The following is a 22,305-nucleotide window of genomic DNA, read 5'->3' on the forward strand; positions in this document are numbered from 1 at the left end:
GTGAAGGCTTGGAAAATCATATTGGAAGTAGAGGATGAGCCAAGAAAGAGCAAGGAATCAAAACAGAGCTAAGAGAGAAGCAGTCCAAGGGAGCCTGCTCGGCTGAAGTGGGAAGGAAAATCTGCTCTGCAGGAAAAGCAAGAGAAAGTGTCTCAGCCCAGTCTGAGTTACACTCCAGGAATTCTTCCCTCCATTCCTGTCTCCTGTTTGGCTTTCCAGGGCTGATGCTAGACATGAGTGATCACATCAGTTGTCTGATGATTGCAGGCTGTCACTCAATGCATGGCTGTCAGCAGCCTGCTTGAACAGCCCTTGGATACAGGTGCTGGAGGAGACTGCGCTCCTGGAGAAAGCACATTTCAGGGCCCAGGAAGGCCAATGGGTGAGCCCCAGCTCATATGGTATCTGTGTCAGAACATCAAACTGTCCTGTCCTAAACACCACAGTTCTCCAGAGCTAGATCTTGTGCCAGCTAGCAGCCTCACAGGCTTCTTCAGCCTGGGTAAGCATGCATGAAAATAGGGAAATTGACAAGAGAAAGTCCCATCTTGAACCAGATGCTCAAGGGTAGGCAGCATGGAGAACACAAAATTGCACTCCCCAAATCAGAAAATTTCTGATCTATGTAATATTCTGCTAGTACAACTGATTTCATTTTTCATGTATAAGTTTTCTTCAAAAGTTAAAAATTCTTATTTGAAAAACAAGCTCAGAATCAGCAGCTTCACTACATGAACATCTCAAATTAAATTTAATAGAGATAGTGAGTTACATAAAAAAGCATTCAACCAACCATTAAGCCAAGCTTTTCTAAAGATCAATATTATTCTCAAATTTGCATTCACAAAAGGTAGACTATACAAAAAAAATCAATATTTTTGGAAAAAAATTACATTTTCAACTGACACCTTCAAACCTTGATTTTCACATGGATAAGCTATAGTTAGAGCTCCTGTTGGCTACAGTTATTTCTGATATGTGGTTATCAACAGAAGAAAAAATCCTAATCGAATAAAGGCTAATCCCTTGAAAAAAACCAGTTCAACACGGGTTCCTAATGCAGAGTTTTAGCTAAGATTGTAAATGTAGTCTGTGCATGTATAACTAGAGAAAGATCAAAGAGAATAAGGAAATAGTACTTTTTCATTAATTATCATCACATACTGAGGTTATTACTTGACAGATATTTTTAAAAGTTTTTCTGCAGAATAAGCAGTGTGCAAAGATACATCAAAGATGCATTGCAAGGCTTGAGGTCCACCAATGCCCTTTGTCCCCACATGCACACCATGACTCATAAGTTCTATCTAGCTCACTGCCTTCATTACCAGCATGGAGGAATTTTTTTTTTTTTTTTTTTGACACTCATAAATACCAGGCTTTGAAACTGAATCTAGAAAATTTCAATGGGAAATCTTGTGTGAGCTGTGAGAATTCTTGATCATAGAGCTACTCTGTCACCCTGATTTTCTAAGACTTTGCTAAGCCTTCTGATGTTTTCATTCTTGTAACGAACTTTCTCACACACAGTTCTGTAAACAACTTATGTTTTGCATTCTTTCATGGAGGAGGAGAGAATTGATGGACTCTTGATCTGTCCAGTGTCATTGGAGAGGTGGCACTGTCACCCTCCAATCCACTGTCACTTTTGGAAAACTATAAATGTTGGAGTCAGAAAATAAAGGTCCCTTTTTTTGTTCACCTGGAGAGCAGCAGTGTCCGTGTCGTCTTTTCGTGTCGTATTACGACACTACTCTGCTGGGTTCCCTATCACATAGTTTCTTCAGCCCAGGTTGAGTACTGTTTTTAAATACAAATTGAAGTATTTTATGCTAAAAGTTCTGTTTTCCTCCCCAACAAACAATCATGAAGGAAATCTGTCATCCTTCAAAATCTAGGATTTGTTGAATTACCGATAGGGTTGTGTGATTCCTTTACCAAGGGAGTTTTTCCACCAGAAAAAATGTCAAATGTGTGCTCTGCAATAGGTTCAATAGGTCAGTCACCCGAACGTCTTCTTTATACTGTCTGATAGAGATTTCCGAATAGGCTTTTAATCTGATAAGCTTATTCTTTCACAAAGACAGGAACCTTACATTTCCCCAACCTGTTAAACATGCTGTAAAGTAACCCTCACAGAATGCTGGACTAATATGTAGCTGAGAAAGACGTGAATACTTCTCTATTTATATCCAGAAAGGTTGTTATCTTCACCTAAAAACCAAGATACTCAGTAAATATCCTCAAATAGCTGAACCCTTTGCTTACCTGGCTCTGGACCCAATTGAAGTTATATTCCCTTCAAATACTAGTTACATATCAATTTTAAATCACATAAAGAAATCCAGTGGCAATGCACAAATTGTGTACAATGACACACAACTATGGAAATTAGCTTTTGTTTTCCTTGTTCTAAAATTTAGCTTGGAGTGTAGCTAGATATTAATTCAGTTGTAGAAGTGAAACAGAAAAGAGAATTAACCTAGCTGAAGGTATGACAGAATTAAAATTCAGACCTTCTTGAGGTCCAAATTAAAATTCAGAGCTTCCTTCCTCCATAGCTTTTCAGCAATCCTGAAGACAAAAGCCAAAAACCTAACACAGCCAGCAACACAAATTAATTAATTTTTAAGTATGTGATTATAGCAGAAGCCAAGAAATGTTCCCAGCTCTCTCAAGCACTTACTGTGCTACAAGATATCTCAAATAGTTACATACTGAGAATTCTCAAATCACAAATCAGGAAACCTCAAAAATAAATCCTTACTCCATGTATGAGAACATGGAGACTACAGACAAAAAATAATGGTTCAGTCAAGTTTCTTTCTTTCAAGAATACAAAAAAGGGGAGATATTACATGGTAACTATATGAATACTTTGAGATGTTTTCAATATCTCCCTGAACTCCTCCTGCTAGGTCTTACACTTATATTTCGGTCTCATTTAGAATGCATAGCCTTGAACATTGCAAACCGTTCAGTCAACAAGGAAGTCCAGAGGCACATGGGGAGATACATACAGTGCCTTCTCTAACAAAGAATCCTCAGTATAGAAGAAAATGGATCTCATCTGTATGAGATCTACATTTAGGAAGACTCATATCTTTATTCCTGTCAAGGTAAATTAGGATTTGTGTGGGTTAAACAGATGGCACTACAGAAACATACTGTGATAAGTGACTATTGCCACATACTTTGACTTTAATTTTTATATTTTAGAGTACAAAATCATAGATTTGGTTTGGATTGGAAAGGACCTTAAAGACCATCATTCCAACCTCCTGCCATGGGCAGGGACACCTTCCACAGGTTGCTCAGAGCCCCACCCAGCCTGGCCTTGAACAATTCCAGGAATGGGGCATCCACAATTTCCCTGGGCAAACTGTGCCAGTGCCTCACCATCCTCACAGTAAAGAATTTCCTTGTAATATCTAACCTAAACACATTCTCCTTCAGCTTCAAGCCATTCCCCCTTGTCCTACTACTACAACATGGCCTTTCTCTCCTGGTTTCTTGTTGGCCTCCTTTAGGCACTGAAAGGCTGCTCTAAGGCTTCTCCAGAGCCTCCTCTTCTCCACATTGAATCATCCCAATTCTCTTAGTCTTTCTTCGCAGAAAAGGTGCTCCAGCCCCTAGATTATCTTTGCGGCTCTCAGTTATGCCCCAGTCCCCTCAGCAGGTTTAGGGGAATGTTGTTTAATTCACTCTGGGCAATGTGGAAAATTTTAAAACAACAACAAAGTAAGTAAGGCACTTCACAAACTTGAACTTAGCAAATTTACAATTAGCCAGCTTCAACCTATCCAGACACAACAAGGCACTTCCTAAGTAAGGCATTGACTGGAATTTTTTAGTCTGGCTTCCTATTTCGAGAAAAATTAGGAGAAGAAAAAGAGAAAGAGAAAGAAAGGATAATGATAGAAAAACATCACCACCTCTGGATCCATCAATGTGACTTCATTGTTGCAATTTTTATGTCCATTGGTTGAAGAGATGGCTACAGTCTTTATTGATCTGGGGTAGGGGAAGGCCACCAAACACAAATTTCAGAGGGTTATTATACACTCAAGTTCAGGTGGAACACTCAGGTACTTCCCCTGGGGTTGGGACTTCCACACTGTCTGATGCAACACTGTGAATCATGTTGTAAAATTGTGGGTTGTGCCCATTCCTCTGCTGGAAGGCAGCAGAAATGACTCCGGGGGCATTTTGGGGGTCTTTGATGGCTTTATGATACCTTCTCTCACATCAGTATATTAGAGCCATTTATATTCCATCAGAAGGGATGATTAATGTGAATGTCCCAGTAGCTTTTCCTGGTGGGAGGGGGGAGAGGAGTTTTACAGCTGCGCCAGATGTGTAAGGGATGACAGTGCTAGAATTAAAAGCATTATCCCACTTCACAGGATCTGCTTATCAGCCTCTTCCCTTATCTAGCTCAAACTCCATCTTCTTCCTAAGCAAAGGTTGATTTGTTGTGGTCATTCTCTGGTGCTCACACACCCTGAACACAGGTTGTTTCTTGAGCATCGACAGCAAAACACCCAGATTATTTGAGACATTAACCATTAACGTTTCAGTCTCTCACACGCTCCTGTGGACCTGCTAGCGTATGATAAAGATTTTTGAAAGCGCTAAACATTGAAACAACTTTGAACAGCTGTACAACTTTGCGTATTTTATATTTAATGAACGCGTGCATAAACACGTATGCGTGCACACGCACGCACACACACACACACACACACACACACGTTTCTATATACATACATATAAAATTTTATATATATGTATGAATATAAAAGGTGCATTATTTCAGGGCCTCACCCTTGTGTCACTGTACGTAAGGACCGTAAACAGCGCATTAATTTCAGATGCACAGACGTCAGCTGTTGAGGGACAGGCCTGCCGGACACAGTCTCTCCGGGGCGGCCGGGATCAAAGAACCGAGCCCATTTTTTGGGAAAGTTTGCCATCTAGAGGTCGTATCTGGCAGCCCTAACAGAAGAAAAACCGCCTTAACTGAAGAAAAACCAGATTAAGTGGATTTTCTGGATGTCCGTAGGCATAGTTAGTTCAAAAGAGGACTGCCTTTAATATCTTTAATGTTTAGCTGTGTTAGCAGTAACATCTGAAAGTGTTCAGCTGATGCTTTTCGCCAAATCAGAATCAGTTCTTCACTCAGTGTAATGAGCTTGGTTATATTGAAAGGGAATTTTAAAAATATTCATTAAATATAACCAAAATAATTAATCTTAATCTTTTTTACAGTAATAAAGATCTTTTCATAGACCATCTACTGCTCTGCTGGTGCAAGAAAGATAAAATAAGTAGTAAAAACAAGAATGTTCATCACAGACAGAACTCAACATTTGTGTGAGCAAAAGGCAAAAATTTATTTTCTTTGAAGTATCATCCTTTTTGTTGTCCTTACAAATATCTCTCAATCTACATGACTTTTTATCTCTGAAAAATGTTGACTGGTATTTCCATTTTCATTTGCAGAGAAGAAAATAATTTTTGAATGAAAATACCATATTTCTTAATCCTTTAAAGGCATCTTAATGGTATTTGGCAAACATTCCAACAGTTTTCAGACAGACAGCAATGTTACAGTTTGAGGAGCATTTGTGCATAAATCTGTCTCCAGCTGGGTTTAGGGATTTCACGTTGCTCCCTCTATTCAGATGAGGTAGATAGCAATTTGGTTATGCAGTGTTCTTGCTTACTCTTGCATCAAGAGAAGATGTCATTCTGTACCCAGTTGCCCAGGAGATACAGAAATTTTCAGGAGCAGTAAAGCAAGATATTTGAGGAAAAGACAGCAGCCTGGAAAACTCCCTCTTTTTGAGACATATTTTCTACATGAATTAGCTGATGCTCCCTGCATTTTTACTATGACAAAAGATCCAGGTGTTCAAGATCAGCACCAAGATGAGACTTACACTAGTGGGTGTTTGGCAATGTGGAAATGAAGACAATGAGAAAAATTTTCAGATATCTTTGGCCTCCTGAAGCTCTTTTCACTAAGCTGCAATAGACATTTTGATGAGATTATGTTCAAATCCATCTTGCTGGAATTACTGAACAAAATTAGAGCATGGTTTCCACATGTCGTGATGCATTTATCTTCCTTAATTTTTGTTTTCATTGTTTTATTGGCATAGGCATTGGAGTCCATGTAAATGTTTAGCGTCTGTAAAACCTGAGGCAAACAGTTCCAACAGCTCTGTTTCATTTGCATGTGGGTGGCATCCTTTTGCTTACTTGAATATATCACCACACTATTTCATATGATGGCCCTTATTTCTTGCATTGATCAGCCATTCCTAAAGATGTGGCAGTTTTTTTATACAGGGATAGTTTCCAGTCTTAACTTACAGGTGTAGGTGCAGTATGTTTGCATGATTTTCTCTAATTCCAATAAAAATTCTCTCAAGCCCCTGTGTTCACCAGGTTCAACTGAGCAGAAGTTTAGAGATGTCTTCCTTTTGTCAGAGACACCAAATAGCAAACTCCATAAATTAGAAGATACATGATTACATCCTAAGAAAACACTGGACTGCCATGCAGAAAACCTCTGTTTCATGCTTCATTTAAGTGAACTTGGTCCAAATAGATCTTTATTCTGATTCCCCACCCAATATGGATAATGATATCTGTTGTAAAACAACTTGGTATCCATAAATGACACATATATAAGAGCTAAATATTATTAACACATGAACTCAGAAACTTGTGTCTTGTTTTTTTGTCAGGTAGGTTCATCCAGAGGACTTCAAACTTTAAGATCAAAAATGTGAAGAAGCAGCAATTATTTGTTAGGAGTGCCAGTGGAAATAACTGGATAAAACTCCACACTACTTCCCCAAGGAAAGTGAGAGCTTGCAGCTACTTGCTAGCTGAGAAAGAACTGGATCTACTAGTGCAAAAAAACCATAATAGAAAAAACTTTATTTTATTGAATTTTTTAAATACATTGCACACATTATACTCCAGTATGCTCAGAGGTAAGTACACCTTTTCCAGTATTACTACACACAGAATATTTTTATTCTACAACCATTCATTTTTTCTAACATAAAAGCATATCATTTTATGTAGCATATATCATAAAGTTGGGCTTTACAAAGAAGCTAAAAGAAATTAGGTATTCAAAATCTCAGTGATATTCCCAGTTCCTTTGTAAATCCCACTTCTACTGTTCTGATTAGTACAATCAGGTGTTACTTGGATGCTTTTTGTTCTTTCAAAATTGTAAAGATGTGTATTACTCATAACAAAGACATCCTCTCTCTACAAAGCCTGCACATGTGTTCACTGCCAATGCACTTAAATGAAAATAATTTTGAGCTTTGCATTGATTTGCAGCAATTTTTCTCTTCAGGAATCAAATACCACACCGCTTTCTAATAGGAATTTAATTAATTCCTCTTGTTCAACAATTAATTAGTTCATGGTTTCTGTGTATGTATTGAACATGCATATTGACAGTTCTTTATGGGAAGAGGAAAGACATGAGAAAACAGCACACATTTTAGTCATACTTTGCAAATATAAATCTTAGCAATATCATACAGAGTGCTTCATGAGGGAGCTGTACTCTTCTACAAATTTCTTCTTCTCATTTAATTTTTCCAGTACAGCATCCATTAAGTATGAAGCAAAAGGAAACTGAAAAAGAAACAGAGTAAGAAAAATGATCATTAAACTTTATTTTTTTCTTGTGAAATACATTTATTATATATCTTTAAACGATCAGATTTCACTTAGTTCTGACAACTACCACACACACATTTCTGATCTTTAAAGTTCATCTACCTGGTTAGTGTCTGAAAATTTGCTCTCTATCATAAAAATGATAAAAGAGCAGTGTAAAATGAAAAAAGATAAACTCCTTATTGAACAATTCATGCTTTACTGACCATGTTAATGATGTAAACTGCAGTCCCAGCATCTCTGTCATTTATCTTCAATCAGCTGATCAATAAAAGGTTACAGTCACCTCTAGGGCATGCAGAGATGGTAGTGTACGAGTGTAAGCTCACTACTCTCAGGAGGATGAGACAGAACTACCAGTATAATTCTCAATGCTGTAGCAAATTGCCTTAGACTCACACACAAAACCTTGTAAATAATTTAAGAACAAAAACAAACAACAAAAACCCCCCCAAAAAAACAAACAAGAACAAAACCCCAAAACAAAACAAACAAAACAATGAAAAAACCTCTCAAAGCAAATCAAAATCCCAAACCTCCAACTGCATTAATTGGAATATGACACAAATGTCTGCTTCTCTAAAACATGAGACCAAAAAATTGTAGTGACATACCTACAGAGAAAAATTAAAACCTCTTTTAATGTCTCTAATGTAAAAGATGCATTTGCACAACCAATGTCTTCAAAGGAGATCTGGTATATTTTTCAGTGTCATCATTTTAGTGCTTAGAAAGGTTTTCTTTCAAAGTCTTGGTATATCAGTGCACTGTTTGCTGGGAAGTAATTTTACAGGTGGTTCAGAAGAGTGGTCGTGGCATCCCGAGTGGCCAGTGCTGCGCCAGAGGAGAACAGGACAGTTTTCCTTCACTGTTGAAAAGTCTCTATCAACCTCATGAACTCTGTCAGCTTACTGAACACATGGTGAGACCAGTGGTGAGTGAGGGACCAGTACTACACCAAAAGTAACAGCTCATTCAGAAGGAGAGATATTTTTATATTATAAAGGCACGAGAAATAAATAAGGTAAAATATAGAAGCTGGTGGAACAAGCTGCTGGCCAATCATCATTTTCTGCTTTTCGCAACTTTAGTTCAAAGTACCACTTTTCCATCTAGAACGCCTGTCTATTTCCACACTTCAGTATTGCTGCTCTAGTTTCATTTTTTCACTGTTCTATGCCATCTGAAAGAGAAAATTGTATGGTCCTTATGCCAGATAAAGTAGTGCTTGTTTCCAAATAGACATGAATCAAAAATTGTAAAAGAAACAAATAAAAACCCCAGATATAAAGCACATCAAGCAAAAATGTAACATTTCAACTGATATACAGACACAAATCTATATACCGATATTTATAATTGCTAACAAGTCAGAAAAAAAACCTAAAAAAGGAAGATTCTTCTTCTTCTTCTATTCTTGTTAACAGAAGGCATGTACTGTGAAGAGATAAAATGGCATCCTAAGTGCTGCTCAACAGTCCCTTTGTAGTTCTAGAAAAAGGACAAGATGTATTATTTCTTTTTTTACAGGAAAGGGGGTTTTCAAGAGCTGGTGCTTGCTGGCCAGACATGTCTCCACCTGTCATAAATAACTTGTGTGTGTAGTAAGAAATTTCTAGAAGACATCAACTCCTGTCAGTTTTCTCTCGTGTGCTATTGTGATGACTTTTTGGGGAATAAAGGGCTCAAATTCACTGAGCACAAATCTATTCAGTGTAATATAAGACATAATCTTATCTGATATTCTGTGACACTTGTACTATGCTTTAAAAACACTGACTCCGGCATCCTGTTCACTCTAATTTCTCTTGCTTTTTTTTTCTAGGTATGTTTATTATGAGAACACTGTATCATTATCTCAAAGTCTCTAATTCTTCTTGCCTACCTTGACTACATCCATTTCTGATACATTTCACCTCCTTAATTCTATCCTTGAGATGAATGGCTTTTTATTGATGTCTCTGGCTTGTATCATTCTAACTACATTTCACTTGCTGCTCACTGCTCTCTGTGGCTTCCACGTCATAGCAAAGTGATTTTTCAAGAACTCTTCCCATTCAAGTGATTGATTTAAATCAAGAGCATTTGAAAGTGGAACATTATGTCATTTCAACATTTGTTTTCAGAGAAAGTGCTGTATGTTTCTCTCTGGTTTTCTTTTCTTGCAGACAACCAGAACTGGATGATCTCTACAGTCTTAATCTTTAATAGAAGCTTGTCAGATTTACTTTTAATGATGACTCTGTAACTATCCTGGGAAACCTCCCTTTACATTTCTCCCCAGAACTTCACAACCACTGAAGTCATCTCTACTCTAAAGCATTCATCCCAGCTGCAAAACCTGCCATATGCTTGGGGAAGGCTTTGCAAGTTCAGTGAGTGCTAAGCACACACCTAAGGAGTGAAAGCTTGGTTTTACCACTGATCATGAGATATTTTAATACAAAATGATACTTCTTTCAGATTTTTTTACAATTATCTGTGCCACAATCCACTTAACATTAATTGTGGTGATCTTAAATCAGTATATTATGTAGGCTTTAACAGAAGAAGTGTTTAATCGGTCTGTATGATTTCACAACATCTGAATGTGCAAACTCATCTGGAATAAAAGATTTTTATTTATTTGACTTCCCAGATTTACAAATTTCTTCTTTGATAGTAGGAATGTATATGAGTGAAAGGCATATTTCTTACACAACTTATCAGACAGATATCTTGGTGTATGGATAAATGTAAGGTAATGTGATCCTAAAGAGTCAGAAATAGTGACAGTTAATTCTCCTTCTCTCACCTATTTATTCTGACCCTAAATTTGCTTCTTTTGGAGATACCTTCTGTAAATAAACAAACTAGTAATATTTATTGACCTTAAATCACATGACGGAGTCTCTGTAAGCACAAGTGCATAAATATACACCAATCTGCCAGTGCAAAGTATTATAATGAATGCAAGGCAATGTTTTTGTTCTAATGAGACACAGCATCTCCATTTGCAGACTGTAGCATTACTTTGGCTTCTGTTTCACAAGCTCTAAAGTGTGTTAGCATAAATATAAAAGTATTTAGGTTTTGGAATATACAAATTAGTGGTTACAACTATTTCACATCTTCCCATATGGATCATCAGTACAATACATTTTCCCAACAAAATACTATTCAAACACACTGCAGAGCTCCCTTAGATTGAATTAAGTGAACCACAAAAATAATATGAAATAAAACTAGACACTAGGACCAATAACTAAAACTAATAACTAAAACTAAAACATCCTAAAATCACTAAAAAAAAGTCAAATAAAAAAAAAAAGAAATAGAGAAATGCTTCCCTTTATTGTTGTTGTCTAACTCTTTGCTCTTATTCTGCTTCATGGTAGCTGCATGCATTACATAAATATATATGTTTGCCTTTTATCCTGAGTGACCAAGCCAATATCTCCTTGTCTTCAGTTTAGGATAAGATTTATACCATAATGCATCGTCAGTGCGCAGGACCAGGCTCTTATCCTCATAATGAGAAGAAAATCACGACCTGGTATCAGTGCTAATGGTGCCCAGAATATGGTTCAGACTGTGCTGGTGCTGCTTTTTAAGGGGCAGGTACTTGAAACACCTGATGATGGTGTCAGTGGTGATTGTGCACAGGTGTTTGTACCTGGGTGAATACACATTTCTGGGAGTGAGCTGTTCAATGACACACACAGACTGCAGAGAGACTAACAAAGGCAAATCAGGCAACTTACAAGCCAAGAAATTTGGAAGGAAACAACTGTGGCTGTTAGTGTCCATTCCCAGATGAGAGCAACAGAAATATGCCCTTAGAAGCCAGTGCAAATTCTAAAAAGGGTTTGGGGGAAGTCCTTACTCATGATTAGTGAATACACTGTTCTAAACCCTATTTTAGGGATTTGTTACACAAACAGTGTTGACAGAATAAAAGGAAAGGGAGCCTTTCTGGAGGTTTTCACTATTGGAATAAGACTTTTAGACCTATCATGAAGTCATGTGAGGAAAGATTTTATTAGGCAGCTTTGTTAGTGTGAGATGTCATGTACTAAGGAGTGCATGAGGAAGGAGGAAAGGCAAGTGCTGCTGCAAAAACTTAGGCAGATGATTTGCATTTTATTAAAAAATAATTCTTGTAGACTTCAGGCAGTAATCTGGATTGGGCTACCATGCTGTACTCACACACAAAATTATGAACACATTTTTCTGAGATGGTGTGCCTTACAGTAAGTCACAGTAAATGAAAGCCAAGGGTAGTATAAGAAATCATGTTTAAGTTACATGAGAAGTCATCCTCTTGGCTTAGCCATAAGTTTCTTATGATGGGGAAAAGCTAGAAAAGATTGCTTTTGTTTGAGTTTTAGGGGGAGTGTTTATGATTATACGAAGAGAGTGCTACTATAAAGAGCCAGGCTAAATTAATAAGACATACACACTCAGATGTGAGGGATGAAGTGAGTAACAGCCTCATCACTTGCCTTGCAGGATGTAAATATACATTTTGAGATAACCATACTTATTCCCCCCTAAATAATATAAACCACTAAAAGCCTAAACATCTGTAACTTGAGACTTCTCCCAAGTACAAATAGTAATGTATAATTAGTCTGATGCCTCTGCACATGTGGAGGTATTAGGTATTTTTGTGCAGTCATGTGAAAACTCACTGCATACAGGTTCTTCACAGGCCAGAAAACCTTTTCCTTTTATCTTAGTGTCAGTTATCGAGATGGTTTATTTTTATTCTTTCATTCTTTAGTGAGAAAAATCTAGAGTGTTACTGTATAAATACAGAGACAGCAGAAAAAAACTCCACTTCTTGGCCATTTAAGACGTAGATTTAGACAACAAGTGATTTTTACCAGCTCTGCTGAGTTTATAATATGACTGTATTTTCCTATAATATGATTCTTGTTTACATAATAACATCACTATGCAGAGATGTCTCTTTCAAATCATAAGCCTCTTAGTAGTGGTCTAGTTTCTTGACACAGTAGTTGATAAAACAAGGACAAAAACTCGGACTGGTATCTGTGAGTTTCAGGAATCCGAGAGTATTTATCACTAAAATATTAATAATCTTGTAAAGCTGACAGATGTGAGAATTTTCCAAGTCATAGGAGTATGAAAAATAAAGGTACAGATTAAGTGAAAACAGAGTTGTGGTATCCTTTAGCATTACACTTTAGGGGAATCTATAAAATGACAGTAAAAAGCAACTAGTGCTTCACTTCCCCCCCCCCCCCCCCAAATTCTAGTGCAGCAGTAAAATGGCGTATGTCAGTAATAAAAATAAAATGTCTATGACATTTTAAATGTTATCGTACTGTCACAGTAGAATAAAATTGGGTTGAAGAATGATCTAAAGGGATATGATGCAGTTCATTATGTATAACAGCAATAGCAGCAGTTTCCCAGTGTTCATAAAGGTTTCTCCATTAAATTTACCTCCAGTCAATAATTAGGAGTCCACAAATAAACCTAGGCAATTAAATCAATACTGCTGGGCAATTATCTTTCAAAGTCCTGGCTCAATGGCACAAAAAGACACTATATCAAACTGCAATATTAAGTGATCTGATGCAATTTTCCACTGAACGTTTACTCAGAAAAACAGAAAAGGGCAATCCTGCATCTTTGTTCAAGATGCAAATGGGTATCACAGTTTGCCAACATGTAACACTTAGCAGGCAGTCTGTTATGAGCAAAACCATGCAGAAAGCTTACACTTCACTATGGGCTTTAGTTTGCTGATCAGAAATATTACCAAATCTTACTAAAAGAAACCACAACCAAACTCTGCAAGATATGAGTAAAGCATTTTAAAGGGCACAAAGCTGTTCCATGAGCTGCTTTCCAATACAGATGAAGAAATCTTAACTGTTTCCATCTATATGCCTTAGCATGGACAGAAATGAAAAGCAGAGCTGGCTGCTCCCCAAAACCACTATAATCCTCTTGCAATTCTAAAAATGGTCTGTTGCCAAAAATTACTTCTACCCTCAGTGTTTCTTCTGAGGAACCCCACAAGATGGAGCAAAAATCACAGAAAATCACTATTAACTTGTACACAAACATACATGGCTAAGAACAATGAGGTCTTCTATCCTTATATAACATTTGCAATTTTAATATACCTGGTTTCATTCAACAATTCCTTCACTCTCCATCCCCTGGTTTTTGCTGTCTGTCTATAGCAGATGAAGAAAAGTGATAAAATTCTGCTTAATATTTTTAAACAATTTACCAAATAACAATGAAAAACAGAACAAGAAGTCCTCATTGTATTCCATGGATCTGATTCATATTTTGTAGCCCATAATACGAAAAGAATATTGAAATTTATATATCTTTTAAAAAATTCTTAAAATTAGGCAATTAAGTGAATATAAATAATGGTGCTTTTAATGCTGAGTTTCATGTAGCATTATGAGGTTTAATTAAAATGCCAGGTTTTTTTGGTAAAGCCAGTATAAGTACACTGATATTTCTACTTCCTCTGCTGTAGCAATTAAGCAGTCTTCACAGTAGTAAGTTTTGATAACGAAAGAGAGAAAACCTGTCATTTGTTAAAAATCTGGTCACAGGATACAATCTCAACACAAAAGTTATTGATAGTCAAATACATAAATCTGATATGTGTGTTTCTTTAAAATGGCTTTCAAAATATTTTCAGTCATTCACACTGTTAACTGATACTGACTACATCACTAATGGACCCATGCTTTGAATATGCATTATGCACTGGATTTACAAATCAAGTTTTATTTCTTTCCAGACATCAGCTGCCCATCATTTAAATAAAAGAGAAAACTAAAAATGTAGCAGAAAAGTTTTAAGAGTCAGGGTATGTTGTCAGTGATGTCCAAACAAAAGCTGACTATGGGTAGAAAAGCTGGGCTCTCACCTGCCAATAAACTGCCCTTGATCACTTACAAGAGGGGAGCATCCCAGCAGACTCTGTGTGTATTAAAAAAAAAGACTTGAAAGAGAAGAAAAAGTATCACACAGGTCACAGCAGCAGTCTCAATGGACCCCTCAGGGATTTCTGCTAGTCTCAGACTTGTCATCCTCTATGCAGCTTTCCTCTCTGCCCAGAAAATGTCGATAGGAAAATGTTTGAGGGGCCTCTGGTGGAAATTTTTTCATTCTTTCTGCATTGACAGGATGCCAAATCAATATTTACTTCCCACTAACAAGCTGCTCGAGGTCTCAGTAGAAAATATTGTAGAGAATGCGAGAAGACACGATAATAAACAGCTGTCTGGCTATGAGGAAAACATGAATTGACTGGAAACAGGTCCACAGTAAAAGGTCACAGAAACCCATGAACTCCTCAGGTGTCCATAACAACTAGTAACTTTAAAGGCACATAAAAAAAGGTCTCTTTTTCCTAAGAGGTATGAGAGAACCTAGCAAGCATTACACAGTGTTTCAATAATTCAATTAACACATTTGCCAAGATCTGTGCTAGTTTTTGCCAGCATTATTTTACTGGTTATGTTAGCTTAAGTTAGCTGTTAAGCTAGCTACCACAAATCCTTGATTAACATCTCTTCAGTTTTACACAGTAACTCTGATTTTAAGAGAAATACAAGGGAAATGCTACAAAACAAGGATTTCACATTGCTCATCACGGTACAGTTTGAGACCATCCATGGCACCATAATTACAAATACAATGTATTAATTACAACCTAAAAACACATAGCTAATCAGAGCAGAAAGTTATAATTCATTGTGGGATTATGTAAATTGAGCACCTGTGCTTCAAGGAGTTTCTGTATATGCTGTAGCCATTCTTTATCTTTTTCAAATTCCACTTTTGTTTCTGCTGTTTCCTAAAAATATAAAAACATCGGGAGCAATAAAGGAAATGTGTAACTAGGTATTTTTAAATATAGAGCATGTGGAAATCAGAATCACATTTGCAAAATTAGTTATCTGAAGCATACTCATCAAGTATCAGTGCTCTATTAAATTTTTAAACCTACTCTTGTCCATGCATGCCTCTAGAAATGTGCATAGCATGTTCTTTTCATATGAATATACTGGTGTATGTGTGATCTATGTCTAAATTGCATGAGTTCAACATAAAGGTGCCTGAGTTTATGCACTGATAGATAGAATATGTAGTGTATGTGTAGTGTAAATTCATCTCTTGTCTAATAAATTTGTTTTATATTTATAGCTAAGTATGTTTATGTGTTTTACACATATATTCACAGTGACTATAATAAAAAGATATAGGATGTAGAAATTACTCTGAGAATGAGATAAGCATGGAAAACTCTGTCAAAGTGAATCACTTTATAAGGTTGTATAAATGTTAGTAAACAGGGCAGGAATCAGCCCATTTTATTTATATTCATGAGTGTAGTCCCTATCACTGCATACACATACCATGCTCTGTTGTTTCACCAACAGGAAAACTTCCTTTTTGTGGCCTCTTTAATATAAAGCTCCAATAAGGCTAAATCTAAGTCATCACCAGAGTACTGTTACAGGCTGATAATGGCCAGCTCCTAGACACTTGCTAAACTAACTGTACAGGCTTTTTTATATCAGGACTAAATGAATGTGGATAAGAAATCCCATCACTGCATCTATTTAATAGAGTGATTTGATGAAACACCATCAAATATTTCATAGTAAAATGTATGACAGAATCAACAAAAAAGGCTATGAATTCACCCAGAAACCATCTGTCTACCAGAAATACATTTAATAGGTATCACAATTCAGAGAGGAAGTATCAGCAAAATCAATCTGGCACAGCGAGACATACATTCTAATTTTGTTTCCTTTAATGCAGAAGCCTATTTAAAACATACAATCCTGCCATATAGCCTCAAGGAAAAGGAAAATACTGAATAATATCTCTACATACACAAGCTCAGAGCAGTATGCGTACATTTATGCATGCTGTAAGTCTTGCCACTTTACAAATCTCTAACCTGACCTTTTCATTTAGATTAAATCCTTCTTGATTTCTGTGCTGTATCTCGCACAACGAAATTTCTGTCTTTACCTGCAAATCCTTTTCTTCAAGGAGGGATATAGTCAGCATCTTCTCATCTACGCCTTTTTTTACTGAAGTCCTTAAAATAACATACCTCATCATCTCCTTCTTTTTGTAAAAGAAGTTGTATTGTAGTATTTTGTAAAGATTGGTTGTTGAAACATTAGGGATAGATGTTGCTAACTGAAGACTCTCTTGGGGAAGACCCTTTTTGCATGCTTTCATTTCTCCCATTTTTTTGCCAGTTTGATTTTTGTTCTCAGCTCTTGTTCACTGTGATGTAACTCTCTGGTTAGAGCCTAGAAGAAATAAGCAAAAAATACTCTAATGTAATTTTTTTATAGTGCAAATAAGATGGAAAAACCAGTATCGTTTAGACTAAGATGCTTTAGATGGGAATCATCTTCACTCTGTGTTATTGGTTCAACAGGATATGTGCTGGCATATTAAATAACATGCTACTCAAAACACAAAACATGAATTAATACAGTAAACCAAAAAAAAGTTCTTAAATGTACATATCGTTTTGGTATGTCTTTAGCAAAGTAACTATTCTTATAATGCCATCATTAGTAAGACAAAGCAGCTTCCACAGACTCAAAATCCTTTTCTGACTCAGTCTAACAGAAATGTTCTTGAAATAAGAACAAAAGTGTCAGGCTTCATTGTGGTCAAATAGAGTTTTGGTTTTTTTAAGCTTATTGACATTCTCTGCATGCAGAAACACCAGTTTATTCAAAACTACCTCTTTATTCAAAATTTGAAATTTCTTTCCCACCAGGAGAGGGTTATTCAAAACTGTCCTGGCTACCAAACTCCTATCTTACCTATTTCTTAGGTACTTTGGTTCAATGAAATAATACTAAACATCAGCATAATTAATCAGTTTTACAACTGAAGTAATTTTGGTTTAATATTTATGTAACCATGACAAAAAGATGTCATCAAAAGCTGAGCAAGGCAACTTTATTTAAAAGTTGTTGACTAACAAACAAAAGTACTAATCCGTTTTCAGAAGATCCTCCTAGAATATTCAACTTCCATGACTCAAGTAGAACTGTGATGGTCAACAAAAAACACCTTGGCTGAGTTGAAAATGAAAGAATGCTTTCTTTTGATCATCCTAGGGAAGCTCCTCTTCTTAAGATACATCTCAACAGTAGCTGATCAGCTCCTCAAAATTCTTTTTCTACAGAATACCTTCATCTCATAAAAACTGACTACATAATTATGAAGCCAGTTTTCTGGCATTTTGGATAAAGTATTCTACAGCCTCTACTGTAGCTGAAACAGTCACTAGAGAGCATTTGCTAATATATTTCAACAAGGCACAGCAGACTCATCCAATTCCAAAATTTTTTTCCCTACCACTTCCTAACTTAACATTGTTCTGTATTTAATAAAATTTAATCATTAAAAATAAAAATACCCTGCCACAAATCTGGGGAGAGGAGGTACAGTGAAATTTGTCCAATTTTCTCATTCAAGTGGAGGCCCCTTCATCCACAGAATTTCCAACAAACTATTTTGGACATAAACCTATCTGCAAGTGCAGAGCTGACAGGGATGAAGAAACTTGAAATATAATGGGCAGGGACCTAGGGTAACTTGAACTAAGCTCATAGAAGGAAATAGACTAAGAGAAGAGGGAGCCCCAAAAACAAAAGCACACACTATGAAAAAACATACAGTTAAATCACATGTTTTTGTAGCGTTTGAAATGGCCTAAGAGTAAATTGGCTCTTGCAACATATAGGCAATGTATTTGACAATGGAAAAATAAGTTCAACCCTACTTTTTCAATCAAATTGAATCAGCTTCCCATGTTTTAAAAAGACATCTCTCTCAGGCATAACTGATCACTCTAGAAGATGCACATGTGTAACCTGATGCAAAGAGGAAATTTAAATTAAAGGAGCAAAATAGCAAGAAAACTACCTGCAAAGCCACTTGGAAAGGCTACACAAAACAACAAAAAACCAAAAATAGACAAAAAAAAAGTGCACAATAATAAACAATGTTAAACATTCACTCAAATGCCTTAGAAAACACAGAAATATTGCAAGGCAATAGTGATTTGACAATATTACATAAATGTTATTGGTGTATCCAAATTCCAAAAGAAGTTATTGATGAATGAATAAGCTGATAGCAACAGTGGAACTCAGAAACTGCAACTCCAGAAATGAAGGTGCCAGAAAGGAAGGTAACAGAAAGACACAAGAATTTATAACATCAACTTTTGAAAAAGGAATTAAAAAAAATTTAAAAAAATTAAAAAATAATAAAGAAAAAGCAAGTTTAAACAAAAATCACAGAAAGAGAAAATTACACTGAATAGATTTTAATATGCAAGCATAGACTTTATATATAATCACAGCAGATCATTCATATGGAGGACTTGCACTTCAATTCCTCTGTCCCTTGAGCAGTTCAAATACACTAAAGCATATGCAAAGCACAAAGCATATGTGAAAAATAAGGCTACTTTATGGACTTTAAAACTGCACTCTGAGAGACTAGCTACTTTTGAACCTCCCTCCTTCATGTTATTGATGTAATGTTTTGATAAAAATTTTTTCAATAAATAAGTGCCTTGAAAATTATTGTCTTCTGTTATTTTCTCATCCATCATATGCTAATGTATTCATGTGCTAAATTGTTACTTATTAGTGATTTCATTTATATGTCAGTTCATGTGCCAATACAGAAATGTTCAGTCTCAAGCCACACAGCTTTTAGAAACTGAAAGACCCATTTCCAAACTCAAAAGTACAGACTCGAGAGTTAAGCAACACAGGTTTTGCTGATGAGTGTACTGAAGGCAAAGGTATAACATTGTTCTGTGATTAAGTATTTGATCCAATGCATTCTGGAGCTAGGTATAGGATTTTAAACAAAAACATTTCCCTCTGTGTATTTCAAAATTGTTTATTTTCAAACTAATAAGCGTACGTAGGTGATACAAGCTACCTAAAATGAAATCACTGCAGTACATTACTTCTGTACTGCACTGATTTATAACAATGCCTTTGTTAGTACCAGTAGCACTAGGATTTGACATTTTATCTTTGGTTGGTTTTTTTTTTTTTTGTTTTGCTGTCAAAAGTATAGGATATTTTGTTAGCAAAGCCATTTTCCTAACTTAGATGTTACTATCAGAGTTATTCCTGTGGGACACACTTTGCTGCTACCAGCCAACTAGAATAGGAATTCTTGATTAATTCCTGAAACGAATCTATACCACTTCTTGTCAGACCAGTGCAACTACCACTGATCTGACAAGAAAAAAAGGTTAAAATTCTAACAAAATTACCTTAAAGTTCCTAGTCCTTTTAAATCATTAGCAATTATTGAATTACCAACCAACTCCATATAATTTCTATAATATACATTACAGACGTTGGGTTATAAATAATTCTGAGATATCTCCATTACAAGCCTTTTTACTTTATTTTCACTACCTCAAATATTCATTCTTAAGAATATATTGTTTTCAAATTTGGCCTCAGCATGTAATCATTTCTTAGCACTGCATCTTTTGCCAGTTTTGAGATGTATAAAGACAAAGGTCTTCTTTCAATTAGAAGGTCATATTTAATTAAACACTCAAAGAAGCGTTGGTGGCACAAAGACCCTGACAGCACACTATTAATAAGGCCTTCACATCCCAAAACACTGACACTCGTTGAACCTGGAATTAATACAATTTGATCAATGGCCCTAAGTAATGTTGTATGACCAAGGCAATGCCAAAAATTTTTCCTGTAATTATCATGTTAATTTGCATACTATTAATGTTTGTAGCATAAAAAACTTAATGGTACCAAGACAAATTCTGACACTAGCTAGCACTGTATCTATGTATAGCCAGATTTCAGTCTTGCGCTGGTGCAGATCTCATGTCAGAGGCCATGGCTCATGAGTCATGGATAATTTAAAGTTTTACTGTATTTTGTACTATAGCCATAACACTGTGCTGCATCTGGCTGAGATCACAGAATCATCAAAGTAGAAAGAGACCTTCAGGATCACCTAGTCTTTAACCACAGTGGCCAAATTAAGGTTCAGTTTAGTTTTGGCCCTTCTAATTTTCTCTCCACATACTTGACAACATCTTTGTAGTTCCCCCAAATTACCTGTTCATCCTTCCAGAGATGCTACACTCTTTTTTTGTCACAAGTTCGAGCCTAAGGTCTCTGTTATACCAGACCAGTATTTTTCTTGCTGGTTTATATTATAACACAAATGGGGATGTAGTTAATTGTCTTCCAACAGATTGTAAGGTACAGTGTTTGGAATTTGTAACTAAACCAGGGCTGATAACATACCAGCCATTGCTAAGCAGTGTCAGGGTCTTCTGTTTCTCATGCTGCCACCTAGCAAGTGGGTTTGGGATGCACAAAATGTAGAGAGGGAATGCAGCTGGGACAGACAACTGGCTCCAAGTGACCAAAGGGACATTTCCCGCATACACCACGCAACAATAAAATCTTAGGGAAATGGTGATTTGTCTGCTCAGAGACTGGCTAGGCATTGATCTACATTCCTTGGGGGATTCATTCTCCTTTCTTTCCTTCATTCAACTGTCCTTACCAACACACAAGTACACAAGTTTTCTCACTTTTGCTCATTCTACTCTTTCCCCAGTCCTACTGGGGCAAGTGAGCAAGCCCCCAAGTCAACAAAGAACTATGTGGTGTTTAGCTGCTGGCCAACCACCACAGCTGTTGGTCAACCAACCACAAATGCATAGGAGAATGTAATATACAGAACAATTTTATATGTAGTGTTGTGTGTGTAGTTCAATATGGAGATGTCCTTAGATACAAGTAATGTGTTCTTAGAAACTCCCTTGTTTTGTAGATTAGAAAAGTATATGGATGTGGTTCAGAGCATTAAACCAAAAATGAAAATCTTTTCTGAAAAAAGGTTAGTTTCCTAAAGAGTTAAAAAATCATTATAGAGATGTCTCTGAATAACAAGAGAAATTTCAGAGAACTGAACACTGAGCCTAAAGAATTCTACTTTTGTGGTGGAATATTTTTTGCTGGCCTAAATTTAGGCCAGATCCTAATGCTGCAAAAAGGCTGAGAAATATTACAACCCTGAATACCTCATAATCAACAAAACAAAACAGAATGAATGGACAAAATTACATAAAGAGATTATATCATACACCATTTCAGCAGCTGAAATAAGCATTCAATGAAAGTATAGTTATTTGTTCCTTATTCCCTCTCTAACAATGACTTTCAAAATACTTTCTGTAATAATGTTTAAACTGATATCCCAGCATGACTGAAAACTCTTCTATAGTGATTTCATTTTTTAAATATTTCATTTAATATATATTTATATATGTTATTTAAATTACCTCAGCTCCTTCACTTGAAAAAAACTACACCTTCTAGCCATAACCTTTTTTTTTTATCAGAAAAGGGACAAGACAAAACACAAAGACAGACCACTGCAATGGACTAGTTTTGCTTAGGGCTATAACACGTAGCATTCTGACCCAAGGGAAGGAGAAAGCCTCAGGAGGTTGAGGCTTAATTC

The 22,305-nt window shown here is 36.2% G+C and overlaps 1 protein-coding gene across 1 annotated transcript in view; it reads right to left on the reverse strand.

The window, feature by feature from the left end:
- Positions 1-7,572: 7,572 nt before the first annotated feature.
- Positions 7,573-22,305, reverse strand: part of CNTLN (centlein) — a 171,360-nt gene continuing 156,627 nt past the window's right edge. Inside the window, 5 exon segments of the mRNA XM_038125582.1 lie at positions 7,573-7,674; positions 15,488-15,565; positions 16,841-16,849; positions 16,852-16,991; positions 16,994-17,045. Of these exon segments, the coding sequence (XP_037981510.1) occupies positions 7,573-7,674; positions 15,488-15,565; positions 16,841-16,849; positions 16,852-16,991; positions 16,994-17,045 (381 nt within the window).

This window comes from Motacilla alba, chromosome Z (genome assembly GCF_015832195.1).
Source record: "Motacilla alba alba isolate MOTALB_02 chromosome Z, Motacilla_alba_V1.0_pri, whole genome shotgun sequence".
Classification (NCBI taxonomy): Eukaryota; Metazoa; Chordata; class Aves; order Passeriformes; family Motacillidae; genus Motacilla; species Motacilla alba.